Raw genomic sequence first — 21,361 nt, forward strand, 5'->3', positions numbered from 1 at the left:
GAACAGCTTGTACTGTAAGCTCCATGTACGGAAGGTAGATGGCTTTCCATTATTTTGCAAAGATAACCCTTTCAAGAAAGACTTTTGACAGAGTTGAAGATTCAGGAAGTAAATTTTTGTCCATTGCAGATTGTATATAACTCAGCATTGAAATCAAGTGTGTTTTAGGAATTGGTGTACATATTTGTACTCTGGTGATTTGTACTTCTGCATCCTTCAGAACAGTAACTTCATGTCTGATCCATTAAAGCTGGGGGAATGGTTCATTTCTTCAGGTGCCCTGAAATAGGTTTGTTCAATCTTTTTCTAATGATAAGTTAAATGACTGTGTTAGTGTCTCCTAAGTGTACTTGAAAGAAGTTTGATGCTGAATTTCACACAGTTCATTGTTAAGATGTATTTCAAGGAAGATAAGTAGTCTCCATTTAATCTAAAGTCAACATAATTGTAACAAAGAGTAGTTCTCTAGACTTCCAAATGACTTTTAGCTCATTTATGCTGCTAAGTAGTTATAAAGTGTTAGCATGCTTTTCATTGATGAAGAGCAGTAGGATTTCACTTGAAACGAGAGAAATTAATGGCACAACAGTACTTTCATAAGTAAATTAAAATAGCTAAAGAATTATGGTTGCCATAGCTTTCAAGTTCAGAAAGCCTTCTCTTGTCTCACAGTTTTTTCATACATTTAGCTAAGGGAGGGTGTACTAGAGAAATAATGCATTCTAAGTAACACTAGGTTTCAGAATATTTTGCCATTAAATATGTCTTTATCAATTTTTTTTTCAGATTAAGATGGCTTGTTTTCCTAAAAACTTTGTTGTCCTAAGGATAATTCTTTTGCTTTTATCTCCTAAGAGCATTTTCTGAATGGCCCGGTCATTTGCTAAGTTATTTCATAATGACAATTAGAAAAACTACAGTTTAATACAAAATGGGTAAATATTATTAACACCAGAAAACTCCTGGTCTGCATATACACAGAAATCATAACAGTGACATGGCTGTGATACTGTCTTAGCAGTATTTTGAGCCCTTCTATGGTTAGATTTTTTTCCCCCTGAAATCTAGCTGAGTTGAAAGTATTGTTAAGGAGCTTGGCAAAACTTGGAATAGGTGTGCAGGAGGATCTTTTTGGAGTTCATTTTTGCATTGTGCTTCCAAGCACTTATGACTGGCTTGGCTCACTGCTCCCTGACTGTTTTGCTTAAGGGAATCCATTAAGCTCCACAGCAACAATACACAAAATGGTCTTGCAGTATAAAATTTCCGTGTGTTCTTGTAAAGGGTTACTGGCTTGAATGTGGTATTCTTTGAACAGAATGAATTGTCCGGGAGTTGTCCCATCAGCCTCCTAAATAGCAAAGTTAAGATCAAAAACCAAAACATTGCATGGGAAGTCACCTTCCCATGTGAAACTATTTTGTAAAGCCAAGTGTCTATGGTAGCTGAGAATGGCAGTGTCTTGTAAGTTATGAAGTGGGTGTGCATGTGTGAGGGCTGTATTTGCATGTCTCACTCTTAAAAATGCTGATGAACCCAGGAATGTTCAGAAGTATAGGGAGAGACTTAATTTTTTTTTTAAATAAAGTTTCTGGATCAAGGGTTTTCTACTCTCGCGTTGGTAGCACTGTCTCTTAATTTCACTGATGGGACATTGCTTCAGCTTTTATTGCCTTGACTTCTAACGCCTATAATTCAGAATTCTTTAGGTGTAGTATTAAAATTCTAGGTAGCTCACATTTTAGCATTGGTGTCTACCTCAGTTTTAATGAAATTGCACTAATAAACAAATTGTAACAGATGCCTACCAAGTAGACATATAGCAGGCAGGGCTTTATAAGGCCCCCCACCCTCAACTTTCACTGGTTTTTCAGGTGGATCTATTAAACATAAAGTGTGATCCCATGTTTTGGGTATAAATCCAATTTCACTGAATTAAATAGCAGAAGTATTTTGTCCTTATTTGAAGTGGCAGAGCTTTATCAGCAAAATCCCAGGGTTACTGCTATAAAAGATACCGTGCTAGTAATTTTGGTAGTAGATGTTATCACTGTATGTGCACTATAATTCACTGCTACAAGGGATTAAATCACTCTTCAAGTAACATATTATAGCATTCTTAAGGCAGAAAGTTTAATTTATGGGTTGCAGTAGATCTTTTTCTATTACTATCTGGAAAGTCCACGTGATGTTGCTTTTTCAAGGAATTTGGCTTAGGATATTAGAATACACTAGCTGATGTTCATTTTTAAATGTCATTAATATTTGAATCCTGTTCAAAACTGAAATATTACTATTTCCATGAATTAAATAAAAATGGACTGAAGAAAAATGTGATAGCGTCAGGCATATGAAATTTTTCAAAAGGAATTATAGTATTAATATTCTCTTGAAAAACTCATTTTATTCTTGAGCTCTATCTCTTGATACATAAAGAAGAAAAATAATTATTTAATAGATGGTTTTTCTGAAAGAAAATCTTAGTTTAATAAATCAAATTGTACTGCTGTACCAGCTAGCCAGCATACAGAACAGAAGTTTGAAACTCTTTAGAAAAGGGTACAATTTAGCCTTCTTTTAAATTTTTTTTGTAAGACCATCTGCAGGAAAAATTTAAAATAATAGCTGTGAGAATACCTTGAAGGGCAAAAAACTTTTTTTTTTTAAATCCATGAGACTTTTGAAACTACTAGGACTGTAGCAGCAAAGTTAATGTAGGCAAAATGAACATTTGAATATATTTAAGTAGTTTTTTTCTGGGAGTACACAGTTGAAATGCACCATTTTTGTATAACTCATTTGCTATTATATTCATGTTGAATATGCCTGGCTGTCCTCAGGATAGCCTAGGCAGTACTATTCATTGGAAAAAAGCAAGCAAAGGCAGAGTAGGTGGGTATGCATCAGTAAAGATTAATGCCTGTGCCAAGTCATTTTTGCATGTCACAGTTTGGTGTAATTGGAGAGGATTCTGCCCTTGAGGGTTTCACCACCTTTCCCTAACGGGTGATTACAAAATCTCATGCTGAACAAAGGGTGTATGTGCTGATTTCATAGTGGGAGCTCAACAATCCATATGCAAAGTGGCCCCATTCTAACATTCTTATGCCCATTCTTATTTTAAGATGGAGCTTCTGTTCAGTTTATTTTACTTTCGATGCTGCAGGTTTATATTGTAAAATAATTTTAGTTATCTAGAGCCATTGCTATACAGAGCTAGTACTGCATGTGGCTTCAGAGTACTTTAAAAATATTCATTCATATCTAGTTATTTTTATATTTTTTGTTATTCTGTTATTTTTAAACATATATAAACAAAAGAGGATGCAAGCTGAGAGCTAAAATTTTCAGAGCTATTTTTAGATGAAAGAAGTTTAGAAACTTAATGCATCCTTATATACCAGAGACTTCATAAACAACTCAGTTGCAGACTTTACATTTATTTTGAGTATGTTCAAAGTGTTTTGAGGAGGGTGGGAGGTGGGGCAGCTTTGCTCTATGTTTGCTGAGATTTGCCTTGGCCAAATTTCCGTGTAGTTTTATAGCAATGGCAAAAGGCGCAACTTTTATGAAAACACTGTCCTCAAACAATTGACGCATTCATCTGAAAGCAAAGTCAGTAGTGTTTGAAAAGTAGTCCCCAAAATTTCTGTATTATTCATATTCTCTAACCTAAATGACTAAAATCTTTGCCTCTCTCCAAAGCTGCCATACTGCAGAAACCACTTCCAAGCCTGTAAACCCTTGCCAAATGTCTAATAACTGAAAATATCATGATTGGATTATACCTCCTGCTGATATTGCCTATACAAAAAAAAAATATGAGTAGAGCCAAATGGGGGCTTTAATTTAGTCTGAACTCACAATATTCCTACTGTCCACAGTGCTGCTGGAGGTGAAATCTTTGACCAATGTGTGGCTGAAAGAGAGGAGGCCTTCAAAGAAAAAGATGTTAAGCGACTTATGAAGCAGATATTAGAAGGAGTTGCATTCTTGCACAGAAACAATGTTGTTCATCTTGACTTAAAGGTAAGATTAGTACTGTATTTTTGTTATTGATTTCTCATCTGTTCTCTTTCTTGCTTATGTCACAATAATGCCAATTTGTAATTAACACAGTTTTACCTAATTATGCCTTGAATGATAAAATTAAACTTTTTGGATAGAGTAACCACCACCAGGTCTGCAAGCATGTTGAGGCATTTCTATGAGTATGTTAAATATAAACTTCATTTGATTAAGTGAAATGTAATCAATTCAAAAGTCAATTTGCCTTGCACCTTAAATTGCAAATGAGTGCTTTGGGTAAGACTGACTTATTTCTACATTGTAGTAAAAGTGTCTGGGTATTATATGGGCATTGAAAACCAGGTTTGTCTTTTGTATTGACTTGAGTTTTAATGAAGAAGGGTGGTAGTGACACTGGTGGAATAAAGTGTAATGTTTCAGAATGAAATGTTCAAACAGGACTGGTAAATTAATATGTTAAGTACATTTACAGCATTTTCTTCCCCTTTTTTCCCCAGTTATTGTAAAACCTAATTTAAATGTCTGACATTTGCTGCCAAACAGTTGATTGACACCCTGCTGGTATATTAATAATCATGATTTACTGAAACAAGTATTTTTTCTTATTGAAAAATAGTTTTGACCCAAATCAAGTGACAAGTACAGTTGCCATCAAACGAAATCTTATGGTCAAGAAGGGAGTTGTAAAAGGAATCCAGAGAACTAACCTCTCCTATGGGCAGCAAGCTCCAGTTAATTTTCTTTAGCTTCTCTCATTATGAGGTTGAACTAGTTTATTGCTAAGCAAGGCTGTCTAAAAAGTAACTTGCATTACATTTTAAAAATTCTTTTTACGTGTCCTATTCTCTTATTTACTGAGTATATTGTAAGCTGCTGCATGCTTGTTCTGTTGCTGAGATTCTTACTTACACTTAGCTGTATTTTGGCACTGTTATAAAGCTACCAGTAAGTTCCAGTATCAAGCTGTATGGACTTAATATATTAACTTAACACATCATGAACCATTCATCAGCTAAAGCAGATGAATCATATTTGCACACAAATATGTCATCTGCCTGGTTTTCCAAACATTTATTCAAATTATATGTGGGATTCTTTAAAATTTTTATTGAGTCATACACACAAAATACTAATAATTGTATTAAAAGAATTAATGAAACATTTTTAATTTTTAGTAAGTGATGTGAGAGTAAGTGTTCAGAAAGACTAAAAATGAGCAGTTAGAACTCCTCAAAATTCCAGTATGCTTAAACAAGATTCTCAGTGTCTCAGTTGTTGGCCATTTAATTTCCTTGAAGCAAAATGTGTAAAATCAAATGTCTTTTGTGGACAGTATATATTTGTACATGTTTGTAGTTAAAGTTGTGGTGTTTCTTAGCATCACCAGCTGGATATCTGTAACTGGAGATATGATGTGCTTTATAAGACTACAATACTTATTTGCAAAAGTGGAGTTGGGATGTTGATTACAGATTTTGTCCAGAAAAGAAATTCATAAAAAGCTGACTTAAAAGCTTCCCAACTGGTCAGCAAACTTATGCTATAACATGGAGCATATGCAGTTCTCACTGAAAAATCCAGCATTGTTTTGCTGCCTTATGGAAGTTCACTAGCAGAGGAAGTTGTGTAGTGATTGAGGTTAATTAACATGTTTATACATTACTGCAGTGTGTGTTTAATCGGGTCTTACTTGCAGTGGGATGACTTTCATGATTTATAAAACTATCAGTCTTTTGCAAAATAAGGTTTACGGAAGTCTTCAGAGTATTGCCAAACAAAAATTATGGAAATGGCAGAATTAAAAACCATAACTTGCAAAGATTAATTGATCCACATGCCTAGTAAGACTTTTTAAAAATGCCCATTTTTGACAGAACTCAAAAAGTTGGATGCTTGCTTCGGCCACATATCTATTAACCTGCAGTTCTCATCTTCTGTTGTATCCTGTGTCTCATGCTGCCTTAACTTGCAGCTTAAAGCACAGTGGAATTTACTAAGTACTTTGTTTGTGATGACATTTGGAAGACTTCTGTATGTTTATTGCTGCTATGCAAGGTGTTTGCCAATAGCAATTTTACAAATTCTTGCTAAAATGGGGGTTTTTTGCACTGTTAGTTTCACCTTTGTGTCTCTAAAGATTTCATTTGTCTGTTACAAATTCCTTTGGGAAGGTCCATCCAATTTTCCATATGTTGTACCTTCAAGAAAAGTTAAATTCTCTACCCAGAAGAATTTAGACCCAAGTGATTGTCCATATGTAATTGTCAGCTTAATATTTATATTATAAATGTAATGAACCAGATCTATGCCATTGACAGCTACCTTGCTTGAGCTTCTCTTTGACCTTTGAACAGATACAAGACTTTTCTTGAGACTAAACACTGCAGAAAGAAATGGGGTATTTTGTTGTGGTTTAGCAAGGTTATCACCAGATCATTCCTTTCCAAAAGCATGGTTCTACTGAAAGATGGTTGAAATGTATCTTGTTGTTAATAGCAAAATACAATTATGTAGCCTAGTTTTGACTTGGATGAAGAGCAAATATAATGCTACCAAGTGCAAATTAATTATCACTTGACAGTATTGTGTTGATGCTATTTAATTTGCAGGGAGTGTACAGATTGTAGGCAGGAGTCTTTCATCTCCTCTTAATGGTGCTTAAAAGCTGCAGAGTAAGGGAAGTCTCCTTTCTCTGTGTTCTCATTTGCTCTTTGACTTAATCTTGAATTGGGGTTAGGTAAAAGCTTACTGTAGTTGGGAATGGAAGAGAATTTAAGCAGTTGTGGGGACTGAGGAAGAAGATATGAGGGTCCTTTACTCTTTTAGAATCAGCCTAGTTTAGTATCTTTAGACATAATGAAGCTGGGGTATCTATGTTTCTGATCACTATTTCTTTGATAATTCCTGTCTTTTCTTCTAGGCATCTGAGGTTTTTTGAATATTATATAATTAGATAACCTGCAGCATTAATGAAATTAGGTAAGGTGAGGCATCGATTAAATTAAAAACCTGACCTTTATTATGTGTCCTTAAGTCTTTACGTGTCTTCTTGAAACCAACTAAAGATACAAGAAATAATAGGATCTATATGGAACCTTTAAGCCTAGCTCCAGTAGAGGGGGAGGTCTTCAAACATTGCCATTTGATGGTTTTCATCAACAATTTCAGTAGTGCTTGAGGGTAAAAGTGAAAGGCCCTTTTTAGAATGGCCACCAGGAGAGCCTCCACCCGCCATCTCCTCTCTTTGTGGGCTGACTGGCACTAGCAGAGTAAAACCAAAAGAGAAACAGTATTACAGATGTGAGGAAATTATCTTCTTTTTCTGAAAGTTTGAGTATTGGAGTCAGGCTGAAAACTATGGTGAATTCAAAGCTATGGCTTCTTTAAGGTTTGATGTTGGCATTTAGGCTGGTACTTCACAAGAATCCCAAATGATTCCTTAAAATAAGAAAATTACTGGTATTTCATTAGGAACTGATTCAGAGTTATGACTCAATTCATACTGTAGACAGGGTTTTTTTTCTGCATAGGTGTGTTTTGCATAATAAGATTTTTTAAAAAGACAATAAAAATGGCAACTGCTTTAACTATTAAAATGTTAAAATACAGGGCTGAAGGGTTTCACAAACCTTTTCCATTGAAAATTTTTCCTCATTTAAATATAGAGGAAAAAAATACTTTTCTCATGCTTTTAATTTGACTTTTCATAACTAAATTTCTCACTGGGAATAACATCTGAGAGGGTAGTGAGGGAGGCATAGTCAGCTTTTTTTGTTTGCTTTTCTAATACAAATAGAGAAGAACAAATCTGAACTATAAAGAATGTGGGAATGTGCCACTCCAAAAGCCTTTGTATAGCCACCAGATCCCAATTTGTAAAGAAAACAAAACAAGAGCTATTCTTAATATGTAGGTTTACAAAGAGAAAAGAAATTGACAACATCATGGAGTTAGTTTGAAATAACAGTTTAACTCTGCAGGAATCAAAGAACTTGACTATATTCAGGTCTTGCAGTGAGGAGAAGTGGGCAAAGTTTTTTAAAATGTTCTTGCCCAGGTTTATTTCTATATTGAAAAGCAAGGCTGTTCATGTGAGAGCATGTCTTCATGAGTGACTCTGGGGATGGAGGACAGAGCTGCTTTATGATTCAGGAAGGAGTATAAATGTTGGTGTTACTCCATCTGAATTATCAGTCAGAGGTTGCTTTGCTGTTCTCACTCTTTTATCCTCCTCCCTTTTCAACCACTCTGATGCAAGATGATCCAGGTTTCCAACAGACTTCTGCACTTTCATGGAACTTGTGCTCACTAGAAGCATGAAAGCAGTGCCAATTGTCAGCACTAGCATTTGGAGAAGTTAATGATAAAACCCAGTGTGATCACTGGTCTGGGGGTTGGGAAAGTCAAACCTTCTTTTGACTTTCTTTTTTTTTTTTTCTTTTTTTTTTTTTTTTTTTTTTTTCCCTTTTTTTTCCCTTCTTTTTTCCTTCTTTTTTCCTTCTTTTTTCCTTCTTTTTTCCTTCTTTTTTCCTTCTTTTTTCCTTCTTTTTTCCTTCTTTTTTCCTTCTTTTTTCCTTTTTTTTCTTCTTTTTTTCCTTCTTTTTTCCTTCTTTTTTCCTTCTTTTTCCTTCTTTTTTCCTTCTTTTTTTTCTTTTTTTTTTTTTCCTTCTTTTTCCTTCTTTTTTCCTTCTTTTTCCTTCTTTTTTCCTTCTTTTTTCTTCTTTTTTTTCCTTCTTTTTTCCTTCTTTTTTTCCTTCTTTTTTTCCTTCTTTTTCCTTTTTTCCTTTTTTTCTTCTTTTCCTTCTTTTTTTTTTTCCTTCTTTCTTTTTTTTTTCTTTTTTTTCTTTTTTTTTCTTTTTTAGCAACAATATGCTTCAGTTGCAAAAAATTTTCCTTTTTTAAATTAAGCTAGCATTTAAAATAGTAAGGAACTTCTTAATGACCACAAAGGTGCTTTGAAGGAAGACAGCCTAGATCTAGTGACATCAGTGCAAACAAGTTTATCCAAAGGTGATGCTCTTAAAAACCTGTTTCTCAGACTGCTATATTTTTTTTAACTCTTCTGCAGTTAGTATTCTGTAATACAGTTGTTTGTACTTTGAACAGAATTCAGGTTGGTTGCAACAGACCTTTAAACAGGTGCAGTCAAAATAGTTGTGTGTTCAGGTTTTAAAGTGATTGGGTGATTTTGGACAACCTTCTAAGGGAGGTATTTTACACCATCTATTGGAAGAATCGAGGAGCAAGAGGAGTAAAAAAGGTGATACAAAGGACTAGAGAGGTACAAGTGTGGAGGTACTTGCATGCTACTGTTTAATGACAGCTATTGGCACGTATTTCCAATGTGTTCTAAGCTAATGTCATGGTTCAACGCTGGCACAATGCCAGTGCCTTCATGAAAATATATGTTCCCTGGTGTCTGCTGTGAGATGTGACCAGGAATAAGCAAAGCAGGCCCTCACTTAGAAATAATGAAAAGAAAACTTTATTAACTAAACTACAACTCTAAGTAAAAAGAAACACACAGGGAAAATGAAAACTTTCCAAAAATGTTTCCTCCTCCCCCCACCAAATTTCCGATACATCTACCCGCAAATCACCAACTCTCGGCCTCAGCTCATCAAGAGGAGAGGAGTCCTTCTTTGCCATAGGCTTCCCCAGGAAACACCGTTGAAACCTCGTGTGTTTCCATGTCACTCGTGGCACTGCCCGGAGAACATTTGCCATCGTGACCTCTTCCCTCCATGTCCAGTGCTCTCACCACTGCACATGGACCAGAGCTGCTTCTAGGGTTGTCCTTTAAAGGATGCTTTGTCCCGTTCCAAAAAGAGCACAGTCTCACCTTTGGGACACCTGTCCCCCCCAGATTTCACCCCCTGGGGCCAAGGGGTACCAACACTGAACCTTCTTGGCTCTGAGCCATTGCCTTCCCCCTGGATCCAGTCTCCGTGTGACAGGAAACATGGTTCTGTCCATGGCTGTAACAAGAAGAGTCCAGCTAAGGCCACTCCATCATCTCTTCCCACCTAAGGTTCTTCTCTACTCTTCCAACATCTTTCACTTGCCCAGACCTTCACACTTGCACATTTCCTTCTTCCATTTCGTCTCTATCTCTCTTCTAGGAAAGGTTAATGTTCTGCAAAGTTTTCATTGTCCAAAAAAAGGGTTAAAAACTTGGGCTCTGCCCACCCAGAGCTCCCACAGCAGCCTGACGCCTTCTCGCTGCACATCCCCCTTCTCCACCAGCTGGGCTGTGCTGCCAACACATGATATCAAATTTCAAGGTGGCACAGGCTCTCTCTCTCTGTCTGTCTCCTGGGTGGGGTGGGCTGCCCAATGCCTCTTGGTGCTCTCTCTCTTCCACCCTTCCATCCTCGGGCCAGTCCTACCTCACCTAGCTGCATGGCTTCCCCTCCCCCGCCCAGCCAGCAGCTGGGCAGGGGAGGTCTGACCTGCTTCCCTCACTGGAACCCAAGAGAACTTCCCCCAGGAGCGCTTTTTAACCCCTGTGTTCTCAGAGGCGTATCCAATGTCCCCAGTGACCACACCAGGTGCCAATATTCAAATCTGAACACCTATTGGCCTGACCACTTCATATCCTGGAAAACTTACTTCCTCTCAAACCACGACAGCTAATAAAGGTTTGATTCTCAATTCTAAATTTATAATCCTGCCATTCCTTTTAGCCTGTGTGTTTCTTCAAAATCACCTTGGGGGAAATAGATAAATGATCCAGGGTATCATACTTGTTTCAGGAGGCACTGTTGTTGCTCATGATCTAAAACAATTTTGCAATATGATGTCAATGATATTTGCTTTTTTGTGATCCCAAAAGTCTTCTCCTCTTGTATTTCAGCCCCAAAATATTCTGCTAACCAGTAAGTCTCCTCTGGGAGACATTAAGATAGTAGATTTTGGCCTTTCCAGAATAATGAAGAGCAGTGAGGAACTAAGAGAGATCATGGGAACTCCAGAATATGTAGGTAAGTTGTTACTATAGGAGTGATGAATAGTCCAGGCTTCTGGGGAGTGAAAAGAGGATTTGGAGCATGCCAGCCTGGCTGTGGAGTTACTGTGTTGCAAGATCGAGTTATTACTTGGACTGGTACTGCTGCCAAAGGTAGAACTGGCAAGTCTGGCCAGTCCAATGAACTATCATTGTGTGCTTATGTTGAAGATGAAGACACACTTTAGATGAGTCTTACCAGCAGTCATAACAAGTATTACTTGGATTAAAAGTTTAAATTCACATACTCAGTCTCTGAATGCAATATTTTAGCCTGTGTAGGTTTTCTCTTTTTCAAAAAAAAAAAAGACCAAACCACTCCAGGCCTTGAAAATATACTTAAGAATATATTTAAGTTGTGTGGTATATCTTCATAGTTATGGGTTAGAGTGCTGGAATATGCAATGTTGGCTATTTCTGTTTTGTCTGCAAGAAACTTGTATACAGATTCCTTAATTGGGAAGGAGGCTGGCCTGGCTTCTGAAGATGGCAGTAAATTTTTTACACTTAAAAACACTGAATAATAGAAACCACTTAAATAACCTGAATAGAAGTATCTTGATTTCAAAAGACTATCATGCTTCAAATGGCTTGTCTTAAATTTTACCAAATGTTTTATCCATGTTTTATCACTTTTTTTAGCTCTAATGTAATGTCTGCATAAGACAAAACCCACTTTTTTTTCTCTCTGAATAGCTCCTGAAATTCTGAGTTATGACCCAATCAGTACAGCAACTGATATGTGGTAAGTTGAACAAATTAATGGTCATCCTAACTTTACTGAAAAGGGTTGTTCTTTGGGGATTTTTTTGTTTGTTTGCTTTTAATTAAAAAAGGCTAACTAAAAAACCTATTTTCTTTTTTTAATTTTAATTTAGGAGCATTGGAGTACTGGCATATGTTATGCTAACAGGGATATCACCTTTCTTGGGGGATGATAAACAAGAAACATTCTTAAATATATCTCAAATGAACGTCAGTTACTCTGGAGAGGACTTTGACCTTGTATCAGAGTCTGCTGTGGATTTCATCAAAACTCTGCTGGTTAAGAAACCCGAGTAAGTAAAATACACAATTCTATATGCCAATATGTCAGACTGACTTAATTTTAAATGTAGCAAGTGCTAGTGTTTTCATTTTTAAAGTATAAGGAGGCTTTGATTTCATTGTGCTATTACTTTTTATGTATATGAGAATTCCTCAGTTTCCATCCAAGCTTGTATATTCCAAAGGATGTCCAAGTGTTAGTAATTAAAACTCAAATTACTTTCAGAAAACTGTGTATGAACTGTAGCTTGTAGCAGTGAACACTACACCCATTCTTCTTGCAGGTGCTTTGCTGGTCTTTTAAATGAACTGAGCTATGAGTCCTTAATCTTGGATGGGTTGGTAGAGAACCTTTCCTTTTCTGGTTCATTAGTACACTTTTCTTAATAGGCAGCAATCTGGAAATTCCATGTTCCCAAACAGAACAGGTGTTTTCTGTGGAACTTTACCAGTTCTTCATGGAACATGTCAGCTATTGAAATTGCCAACTGCTTGTCTATGGGAATATTTGAAGAATGTAGAAGTTAGATAATTTTTCTATATATAAAAAGTATAAACTTCAAATGTTGGTTGGCAACATGGAAGTGTAAACTCATATTTAGGGATCTATGAATTCCTTTCTTTTAAATGCTAGGAGTTCATCTACTTGAATTGCTGTGGTCTTTTTTTGCTAGAAGATAGCTGTCAGTGCAATTCTGTCTGTCTTTAATACAGTCATATCCTTGGAATAATTTTTGGTGATATCTTCTGCAAGGTTCTGAATTTTGTATTCATTTGGACATTTATTTTAATTCTTTCCTTGCTCGGCAGGGACCGGGCAACTGCTGAGGAATGTCTTCAACATCCATGGTTGGAACAAAGTGATAATCCTGCTTGCAGGGCCTGGAGTAAGAGTACAGAAGGGGAGACCAGTGATGCCATACAGAAAGATGCAGATTCTGCTTCTGAACAATCAGTAGATGCTGAGAAGACTGGAGAGGAAGAATCAATAGTGACAGAAGAACTAATTGTAGTGGCTTCATACACACTGGGACAATGTAGGCAGTCAGAAAAAGAAAAAGTAACTGAGCAGAAAGCTATTTCTAAACGATTTAAATTTGAGGAACCATTACTGCAGGAAATACCAGGAGAATTCATTTACTGAACTGTATGGAGCTTCATAGCTATAACTGGAAGGCAGTTTTTTCTACTAAACAAAAGTATTCTAGCCAAGTGAATTTCTGATATGCAATAAATGTTCTAGATAAAGGAAAGTGTTTATAAATGGCATACAAAAAAAATGTGCCAAGTTCTTATTTTCATGGAAGAGTTGAGATTTCAAGTGTCTGACATGAATTTAACAAAGAGGATAAGCTTATTTTTGTTTTTAATTTTTATTTCTGTTTTTTTGTTGTTGTTATTGATTGGTAACAGATTTTTTGCTAATTGTTCTGGTGTTCTTGAGAAGTTGACACTGGAAGTGTTTTGGTGACAGATGTCAATAGGAGTATTTTAGGATACATTTTGGTATTTAATGCAAATATATAATGCTGAGTTTTCCTCAAACACCTCCTGACTTCAGTGGAACTATGTGCTCATCTAAAACTTGTATGAAAGGAGAATTTGATCACCTGGTTTGACGTACAGATTTCAAAATCACCCTATGTGTATTCCTTTGTTTACATCAGGTCAAAGACCCAAACTCCTCTGGAGTGTAGCTGAACAGTGAGCTGAGCTTCTCTAGACAGAGATGCACATGCCCCACTGGGAAAGAAATCTGTACTGGAGATATTTATGATTTGGGAGCACAGTAAAATCCTGCTCCTGAGGGTGATGTATTTGCTTATTTCAGTCACTTGTGAGCCAGTAGAGATTGTTTCCTTCCACTCCCGTGTTGGGTGAGATGTGCCAATAGAATCCAGCTCAGTGTGGCCGCACAGTGCTGATGAGAGGAAAAAAGAATAATGTTCTGATGTTGCTCCTCTGAAGTTACTGAAGTTCTCTCCACTGACTTTACCATGTTAGGTTAGACAGTTTGTCCAGCTAATCAGCTCTTGATTCCACTTCCCCCAGGACCAGCTGGGGTTTTACTGGGATCATGAGGTCATTTCTACCTTCTTTCTGTTCCTCTAACTGCTGCTTTAAGGAGAAAAGGAGCATCCTTAGGCTAAATTACAATTGTTCGATATAGCTGTCAGATGAGGAAGAAGATACTGCTTCTTCTGAAATAGTGAAGCACAGCTCATGCCTCCTGCTTCTTGATCACTCTCCCTTAGACACTTGGAAATACAGCATGTTATGTGGCCTGGCAGAGTGGGATTAGGGAGCAGTATGGATGGGTCATAGTTCTCAGTGGACGCAGTCCCTCAGAGGACAAAGCTGGCACCAAAACTGAGTGGTTTTTGCAATGTACAGATCTGAGGATCTTGGCCTGAGTCCCAGTTTTCTAAGAAATCTTTCATGTTGATGCTGTTCCAAAGTTTAATTTTTATGTAATGGAAGTTTAGTACTATTATATTGCATACTGTTAACTATTCAACTATTTATTTGGTTTCCTTATGCTGTTCCTTTATAATAAACTCTGACAAAAGTTTTCTTGCTATAAAACAGTGAATAGAACATTTTGAGCTAGTTTTTCCCTTTTTTTCCATGCTAGTACACACTTTTATAATTTCAAATGTATCAAATGTTCTACTCCGTTTAGTGAGGAGGAGTGCAGGGCTTTGTGCTAATGTTACAGTTCCTCCTTCACACAAAAGTTAAATGGCTTAATAAGAGCAGCAGTACTGGGGTGATCTGATCAGCATGGCTGGAAAAGTGGGGGAAAAGCACTAGTACAGAAGAAAGCTGAACCACAAGCAGTGGGACAATGGGTAGTTTTTCCATAAGGCTTCATTGCCTGAGGTTGGGCTACCTTTACTTCAAGCCACATCAGGGAAGTTGCACCTAAATTAAACTATTCTCAAGCGTCTTCCCCAGGTGTTCATATAAAACAGCCAGTGGTGCTCAGAACTGAGTTTGGATGTGTTATATATTGTAATGCAGAGATGCCTTTCATGCTCTGGAGAAAGGAGTCGGTTGCTGGACAGCTCTGGCTGGCTCTCTCAGCAGGAGAATCTTTGAGCCAGCAGCGTGTGTGTTAGCTGGGTGCTTCTGGACACAGAGAGGAGCTGACCCTACCTACAATATGATCTGTTTCAGCCTTTGTTAGGCAGGACAGTGCCATCATGGCCATCTTTCATTTACTCTCCAGCCATTTGCCCAACACAATTTGCTTGGGTGAGGGGACGCTGATTCATAGAATTCTTCTGTAGAAGATTGCAACTTCTCCTATCTTCCATCGTTGCCATTTTGACGTTTTTTCCCTCATGTCCATACTTCCACATGTTAGTAAGTTGAGTAGAGCAGTGAGGTTGAAGCATGTTCACATCCTACCCTTATAGAACAATGTTGCCAGTGTTTAACAACACCTGGTTGCCCACAGCAAACTATTTGAGGGATATATATATCACATTTCACTTCCTCTTTGTAACCACAGATCATGTCTCAGATTGAGACTGGTACTAATGGAAAAGAGTAGGTGCTGAGCAGTATACATTTTGTCCTATATATGCTGTTTTTAATGTATGACAGTGAAGCTTAACATGTATACATGAAATACATACTTATTTCAAGGCCAGCTTTTCTTGAATTGGCTGCTTTGAGATTTCCAGTGGGCTGCATTTCTATTTAACTCTCTGTGCCTTAAGGTGTTTTTATACACTGTTTTTTAACATCATTAAGAATTTGTATAGAGTTGTGAAGGTTTACTAGTGTAAGTTATAAACAAGGCATCTTAGATTCACCCTATAACAGGGAAAATTTTCTGTAATGTTTAACTGCAGGACTATCAGCCAGACCCACACCCTTGAGGCTCTTTCTGTTCCACTGTGAGTGTGGGTAAAGCTGCAAGTGAGGTGTTCCTACCCTGAGCTGTAGGAAGGGGCTGTTCAGCCAGTGTTGTTGAGGAGCTCAGTTATGGGTGAAGTGACACATCAGTAAAACCAGGAGCAAAGCAAGAGCTGTGAGGAACAGCTGGTTTTCCATGAATATGGGGGACTGTGTGTATGTACTCAGGTCATTTGGGAAAAGCTCCTGTGATGGTGGGGAAGGGGCTGCTTGTGGGGAAAGAATCAGCTCCTTGGACTTTGTGGGCAATGCTCTCCCAGTCCCCACTCTCCAGACTGAGCACATGCTGGCTGCCTTTGTAGCACAGAGAGGATGGCTGCTGTTTGCTCAGATGCAGGATGCTGAAGGAATGGAAGGGCAGATGTTCCTATAGAGTTATCTGTGGCTCATGGAAGACCCATGAGCTCTATCAGTAGCAGGGGTAAGTCCAGGCCTAGGCCTTCTTTCAGTGGTTGGAATAAATAGCAAAGTCCTAATGAAAAGCACAGCCTTGTCTCCTCTTGTTGCTATATTCACCTCTTTAAGGGAGAGGCTTACAGATTTTATAGTTGCTAAATTAAATGTTCTACAAAACAATATTTTTCTTTTTGTCCAAAGTGGAATTTGCATTGTGATTTGTCTCATGTGTCACATTTTTGTGTGCAGGTCTCTAAATACAAAAGGTGAATTCCAGTTTGTGATCTACCCCCTGAATCCCCCTTGAGAGCTGTTAGGTCACAAATGCAAGTAAAAGTTCTGCCCATTCTCCACTGGTGGTGCTCACAAGGCATGGGGAGGGAGATGGGCCTTGCATCACGTTACTTTGTGGCTTAAGATCTCTCTTGAATATTTCAGGTGTTGTTCCTTGAAGACAGTTCAACATTTTAAAGAAATAGTGCCAGTTCATTGTTCTTCTGATAAGGTGTTTACTGTTTCAGGAATTTTACAATAAATAAAATTTTGTTTTCCAAAGAGCTGATGGATCTTTTGTGCTTTGGGAAACACCCATTAGCAGGATTACTGATATTTTAGTTTTCTGAATCACACATTTGTTCAATATGTGCAGCAAATATAAAATGCATCCAAAGTCTTTTCCATACTAAAGCAATATGCTTCCACTGTAGAGTTTCTCACAGTACAGATGTTGAATTAAGCTGTCATTTGGATTAATAAATACAGTCAGGGAAAAAAAAAAGAAACTACAGATGGATGTGATAAAAATCTCTCCTAATTAAGAAAAGGATAGGATTCGTCAAAATGAAGCAGAACATATAGGACCAGAGTCATTACTGCAAAATTCAGAGAGAAAAGGGAACTACTTGAAAGGATTATCTTTTTTCCTGTAAACACAGAACTTAGTTACATCGAGTCTTTGCTTGCTTGTAAAAGTAGAATCACAGTTAAGCTGGTGATGCATTGAAAGCAGTGTACCCCATCTCCTCAATTAATTTGCAATGCCAGCATACAGTCTGAATACAGGTGTTTTTTAACTAATCCTCACAGAGAAGTCTCCTGAGCTGGCAGGATATCACCATCTTCCACTTTCCAGTAAGCACCTTGTGAGATCCAGCTGGTCTGGCTGCTGGATCTCACAAGATGCTGGCTGCTGTTTGTGGGCCTTACCAAGCAAAGAGAGGCAACGATTGTTTCTCAGAAGTTACTGAAATAAGGTCCTTTGCTCCTAAATCTTCTAGGAAAGCAAATTAATAAAAACTGCCTTAGATTGGTCAAGAAATTACATTAGTCTAGTATTTTTATAGAATTAGTGCTACTTAAAATGAACCCAAGGCATTTGGCCTGGTGTGATACATCTTCCAAAGTAACACCAAGAGCAGGCAAGGCTCCATTGTTCCTGATATTCCAGGACTGCCCAGGACCTGCTGCCGAAACTTGGTAGTAAATTTTGTGGAAAACTCAGGGAAATTATGTCTTTGACAAGCAGGAAAGATGCAGCACATGGCACGAAAGAACTGGATCCTCATTTCTAAATGGGAGATGAGTCCGAGTAACTTGTGTTCCCTGTGCAATGCAGGACATCTGCCAAAACAGGAAGTGAACTGAATGGCCCATAACTTGGATAAAAGTCTGTCACTCCTTGGAGAAACACTCCAAAGGGAACATGTCAGCCACTTAGCCTTTCTGAAGGCAGTGCTTTCAAAACATCTAGCTTTTTTGTTTTTCAAAACACAGTCCCTGTGTGCCCATCAGCTCCAACTCAAACAGGTGCAAGTGTTGTAACAGTACTGAGCAGTATCTGCTGTTCCTCAGCTGTAAATTAAACTCTTGCCCTGAATAGTCTGCCACCTTGGTAGTTTCCTTGAGGGTGATTACTGCCTAGCAGAAACGATTAAAATCAAACTAAAGAATAAGAAACAAAACCGGCAATCCAGCAAAGGTCATGAAGATGATGTTCGTTTTAACCACACCAAAAACTGGAAAAGGAACTGCACAAATTTTCAAGCCAATAAAAAGAAGTATTTTAACATACTGAACATGGTTAAGATGGTTAAAGGATTGTACCACCTGTTAATGAAGCTGAGAGACCTGGAACTAGAGGAGGCTTGGGGAGGGATCAGTGTGGAGGCAGAGTAAAGAGAATGGAGACACATTCGTCTTGGCAGTGTCTAGAATCAGGACAAGAGACAGTGAGCACACCCTCAAGCACACAAAATTCTCTTTAAACATAAGAAAAAGCTTTTTTAACTGTGAGAATGGTTGAACACTGGTACAGCTTGTCCAGAGGGTTATGAAGTATCCACCCTTGGTGATCTCTAAAACCTGACTGGACATGCTTTCAGGCAATCTGTTCAAGCTGACTCTGGTGGGAGTGAAGCAGTTAGACTAGATGATCTCCCAAGGTTCCTCCCAAACTTAAGTGTTTTGTGGGACCCAGGGTCTTTTCTCAAAAGATAAAGATTTTCTCAAAAAGAAAAAAGAGAAAAAAGAAAAAAAAAAGAATAAAAAAACCAAAACCAAAAGAAACCAGTGTTTCAGTGACATGATGAAATTAAAGAGAACCCAGTCTCGCTCCAGTGTTCCTCAGAAGAAAAGACTGCAAGAGGGATGCCCAGGTGCCCTTTTGAAGTTTTTTGGGCTTTCAGCAGCTGCTGGTGGTTCTGAAACCTTTGCTCTCCCTGTTTTCCTGGCATGTTCCAGCTCCCTTGGCTGCTCCTGCTGCACCTGTGTCCTCTGTGAAAGCAGCCCCCTTGGGCTGTGATGTATTTAATGGAAGCCACATGGCCAAAGCTGCTTGGCACTGAACACACCAGCCTGATGCTTTTTTCTCCTTTTGAATATGTGCATCTTAAAAGAGGTCAAACATGGAGAGGAAGTGACTTCTGAGGTTCTTCAAGGTCATGAGGCAAGAAATTCTGTGTTTTCTGGCTATTAAGTAGTAAAACAAAGGCAGGAATTTAATTGTGATTTTATTCCTCCCCTTCCATTGATTTGCTGGCTTCCAGCTGCACCCATTGGTTTGCTCCTTCTCTGGGTTTTAAGATTTGATTAAGAGAACAATTGGTATGATATGATGATATGGCCCATCCTCACAGCTCTGGGGAACCAATGGGTTGGCTGAGGTGATTGAGAGCCCTCAAAGTCAAAGGTATGCTCAGGAGAGAAAATGAGAGATGGAGCCTCTTTGCAAGCTCTGCTACCCCCAAGCAAGGTAATAATATCTCCAGTGTTACTTGTAAGGTTTGTGTGGGGATAACTCCTCCAAGCCTGGAAAATCCAGGGCTGGAGCCAGGCCAGGCAGTGGTGTTGTGGCACAGCTTGTGGAGGCAGCATGGGGACGCTGTGTGTGCCAGCTCAAGGGACAGGGAGGTGGTGAGCAAGTGCTGTGCTGCAGGCTGGAGCGGCTGTGGCCAGATTTCTTGGACACTTGAGGACTTTGCAGCCGCTGCAGGTCGCAGGCTCACTGAGCATACAGAAGTGACAAAAGGCAGAGGAATGGCAATGTGCGCCAGATGCTCCCAGTGCAGACACAGGGAGGGACTGAACAGGCTGGGGTTCCTCTCCACAGCCATGGTATCTTCGCAGATGAGCAACAAATCAAAGCTGCAGCCAAGGAAGTGGTAATTGACAGATGGGAAGTGGTTGGTTTGGCTTTTACTTGTCAGCTGTTTGATTTCCCACCAAACTTCTTCAGTGTCCAAAAACTAGAGGCGATCAAGGTCTGAGGCACCAGGTGGCCAGCAGATCTCCATATCCCTGAGGTGTTGTTCTAGCTAGTGGTAGTGCAAGGTTAATGTTTTCATATCATATGAAATTTGATTTGGCTTGTAGTTTGTTTTGTGAAACCAGTAAACAGCAATTGCAATCTTAAAGCTGGGCAATGCTGTCTTTTTTTGATTAATTCTAATCCTCTCCCTGATGTGCTGGGCTTTCATGTGGGTTGGATCAGGTCTCACAAGTGCTGTTCATCCTGACAGCTCTTTGTGAAGTTCAAACTAAAGCACACATGTATTGTTTCATTCTAAAATTGTTTATCCGAGATGCCTTTGCTGTGGCTCTTCAGCATCTCCTTTCTAATTAGGCATTTGCTTTTCAGGTTTGTTCAAAAGCCACCTTGCCCAATTGGCTGGGTCATTGTTAAACAAGAAAATGCTCACTGTTCTCTTAAAATTCTTTGCTCTACCTCTCCCTTCTCTATCTAATACTGATGGCTCTTGAAAAGCTTTGCAGTGCCTTTGTCCTTGCTGGATTCCTTGGACTCAAATTTGGAAGAAGAGATGGAGAGGTGAGGAACCAAGAATGGAGTGGTATAAGTTCTGGGCTATCCTTAGCTACAGCCTCTCTTAATCTAGAGATTAAGCATCTCTGTTACAGTGAATTCAAAACACTCTTTTGTCTGGATGTTCTTAAGGGCTCCTGTGTTACTTCCTGCTACAGACAGGACAGTTACTTGTATTTTTCTGTACCTCAGACTGTGCCTTAAATTTTGCAATTGTTTGCATAGGCAGTTTGGGATGGGACTGGAAATTAATTGGATTTGGGGAGCTTTTTTGTTAGTTTGGGGTGTTTTGTTTATTCCTCAACTTGCTTGGTGACGGGAAATTCTCTACCTGATGGCACAGTCAAAATCTCTTGTCATAGTCAGAGGAAACCATGGCAGTGCCTTCATCTGTTCTGCACCCTCCTGAGTGTTTTTCCCCCTGAATGTCCTCTCCAGAATTTGTCAGACAGTGCTGGTGTGAAGCAGTGGCTTCTTCTCAGTAACCTTCAGTGTGAGCAGGGAGTCTCTTCCTGGAATTCCTAAGCTGAGTGGCCTCAGGATCTCATGATTTTTGTAATGATAACTGTGAATGTCCAAATCTACCTCATAAGTGGAGTTGAGGGTGCTGCTGCTGAGCTTCAACTTTGCTGCTTCAT

At 38.6% G+C, this 21,361-nt stretch overlaps 1 protein-coding gene across 1 annotated transcript in view; it reads left to right on the forward strand.

Moving 5' to 3' along the window:
• STK17A (serine/threonine kinase 17a) overlaps positions 1-17,010 on the forward strand; it is a 29,240-nt gene extending 12,230 nt beyond the window's left edge. Inside the window, exons 3-7 of the mRNA XM_030944242.1 lie at positions 3,885-4,029; positions 10,886-11,012; positions 11,732-11,780; positions 11,914-12,093; positions 12,893-17,010. Coding sequence (XP_030800102.1) covers positions 3,885-4,029; positions 10,886-11,012; positions 11,732-11,780; positions 11,914-12,093; positions 12,893-13,226 — 835 coding nt within the window. The 3' untranslated portion in view covers positions 13,227-17,010. The remainder of the gene's footprint in view (positions 1-3,884; positions 4,030-10,885; positions 11,013-11,731; positions 11,781-11,913; positions 12,094-12,892) is intronic.
• The last annotated feature ends 4,351 nt before the right edge of the window (positions 17,011-21,361 follow it).

This window comes from Camarhynchus parvulus, chromosome 2 (genome assembly GCF_901933205.1).
Source record: "Camarhynchus parvulus chromosome 2, STF_HiC, whole genome shotgun sequence".
NCBI classification, from domain to species: Eukaryota; Metazoa; Chordata; class Aves; order Passeriformes; family Thraupidae; genus Camarhynchus; species Camarhynchus parvulus.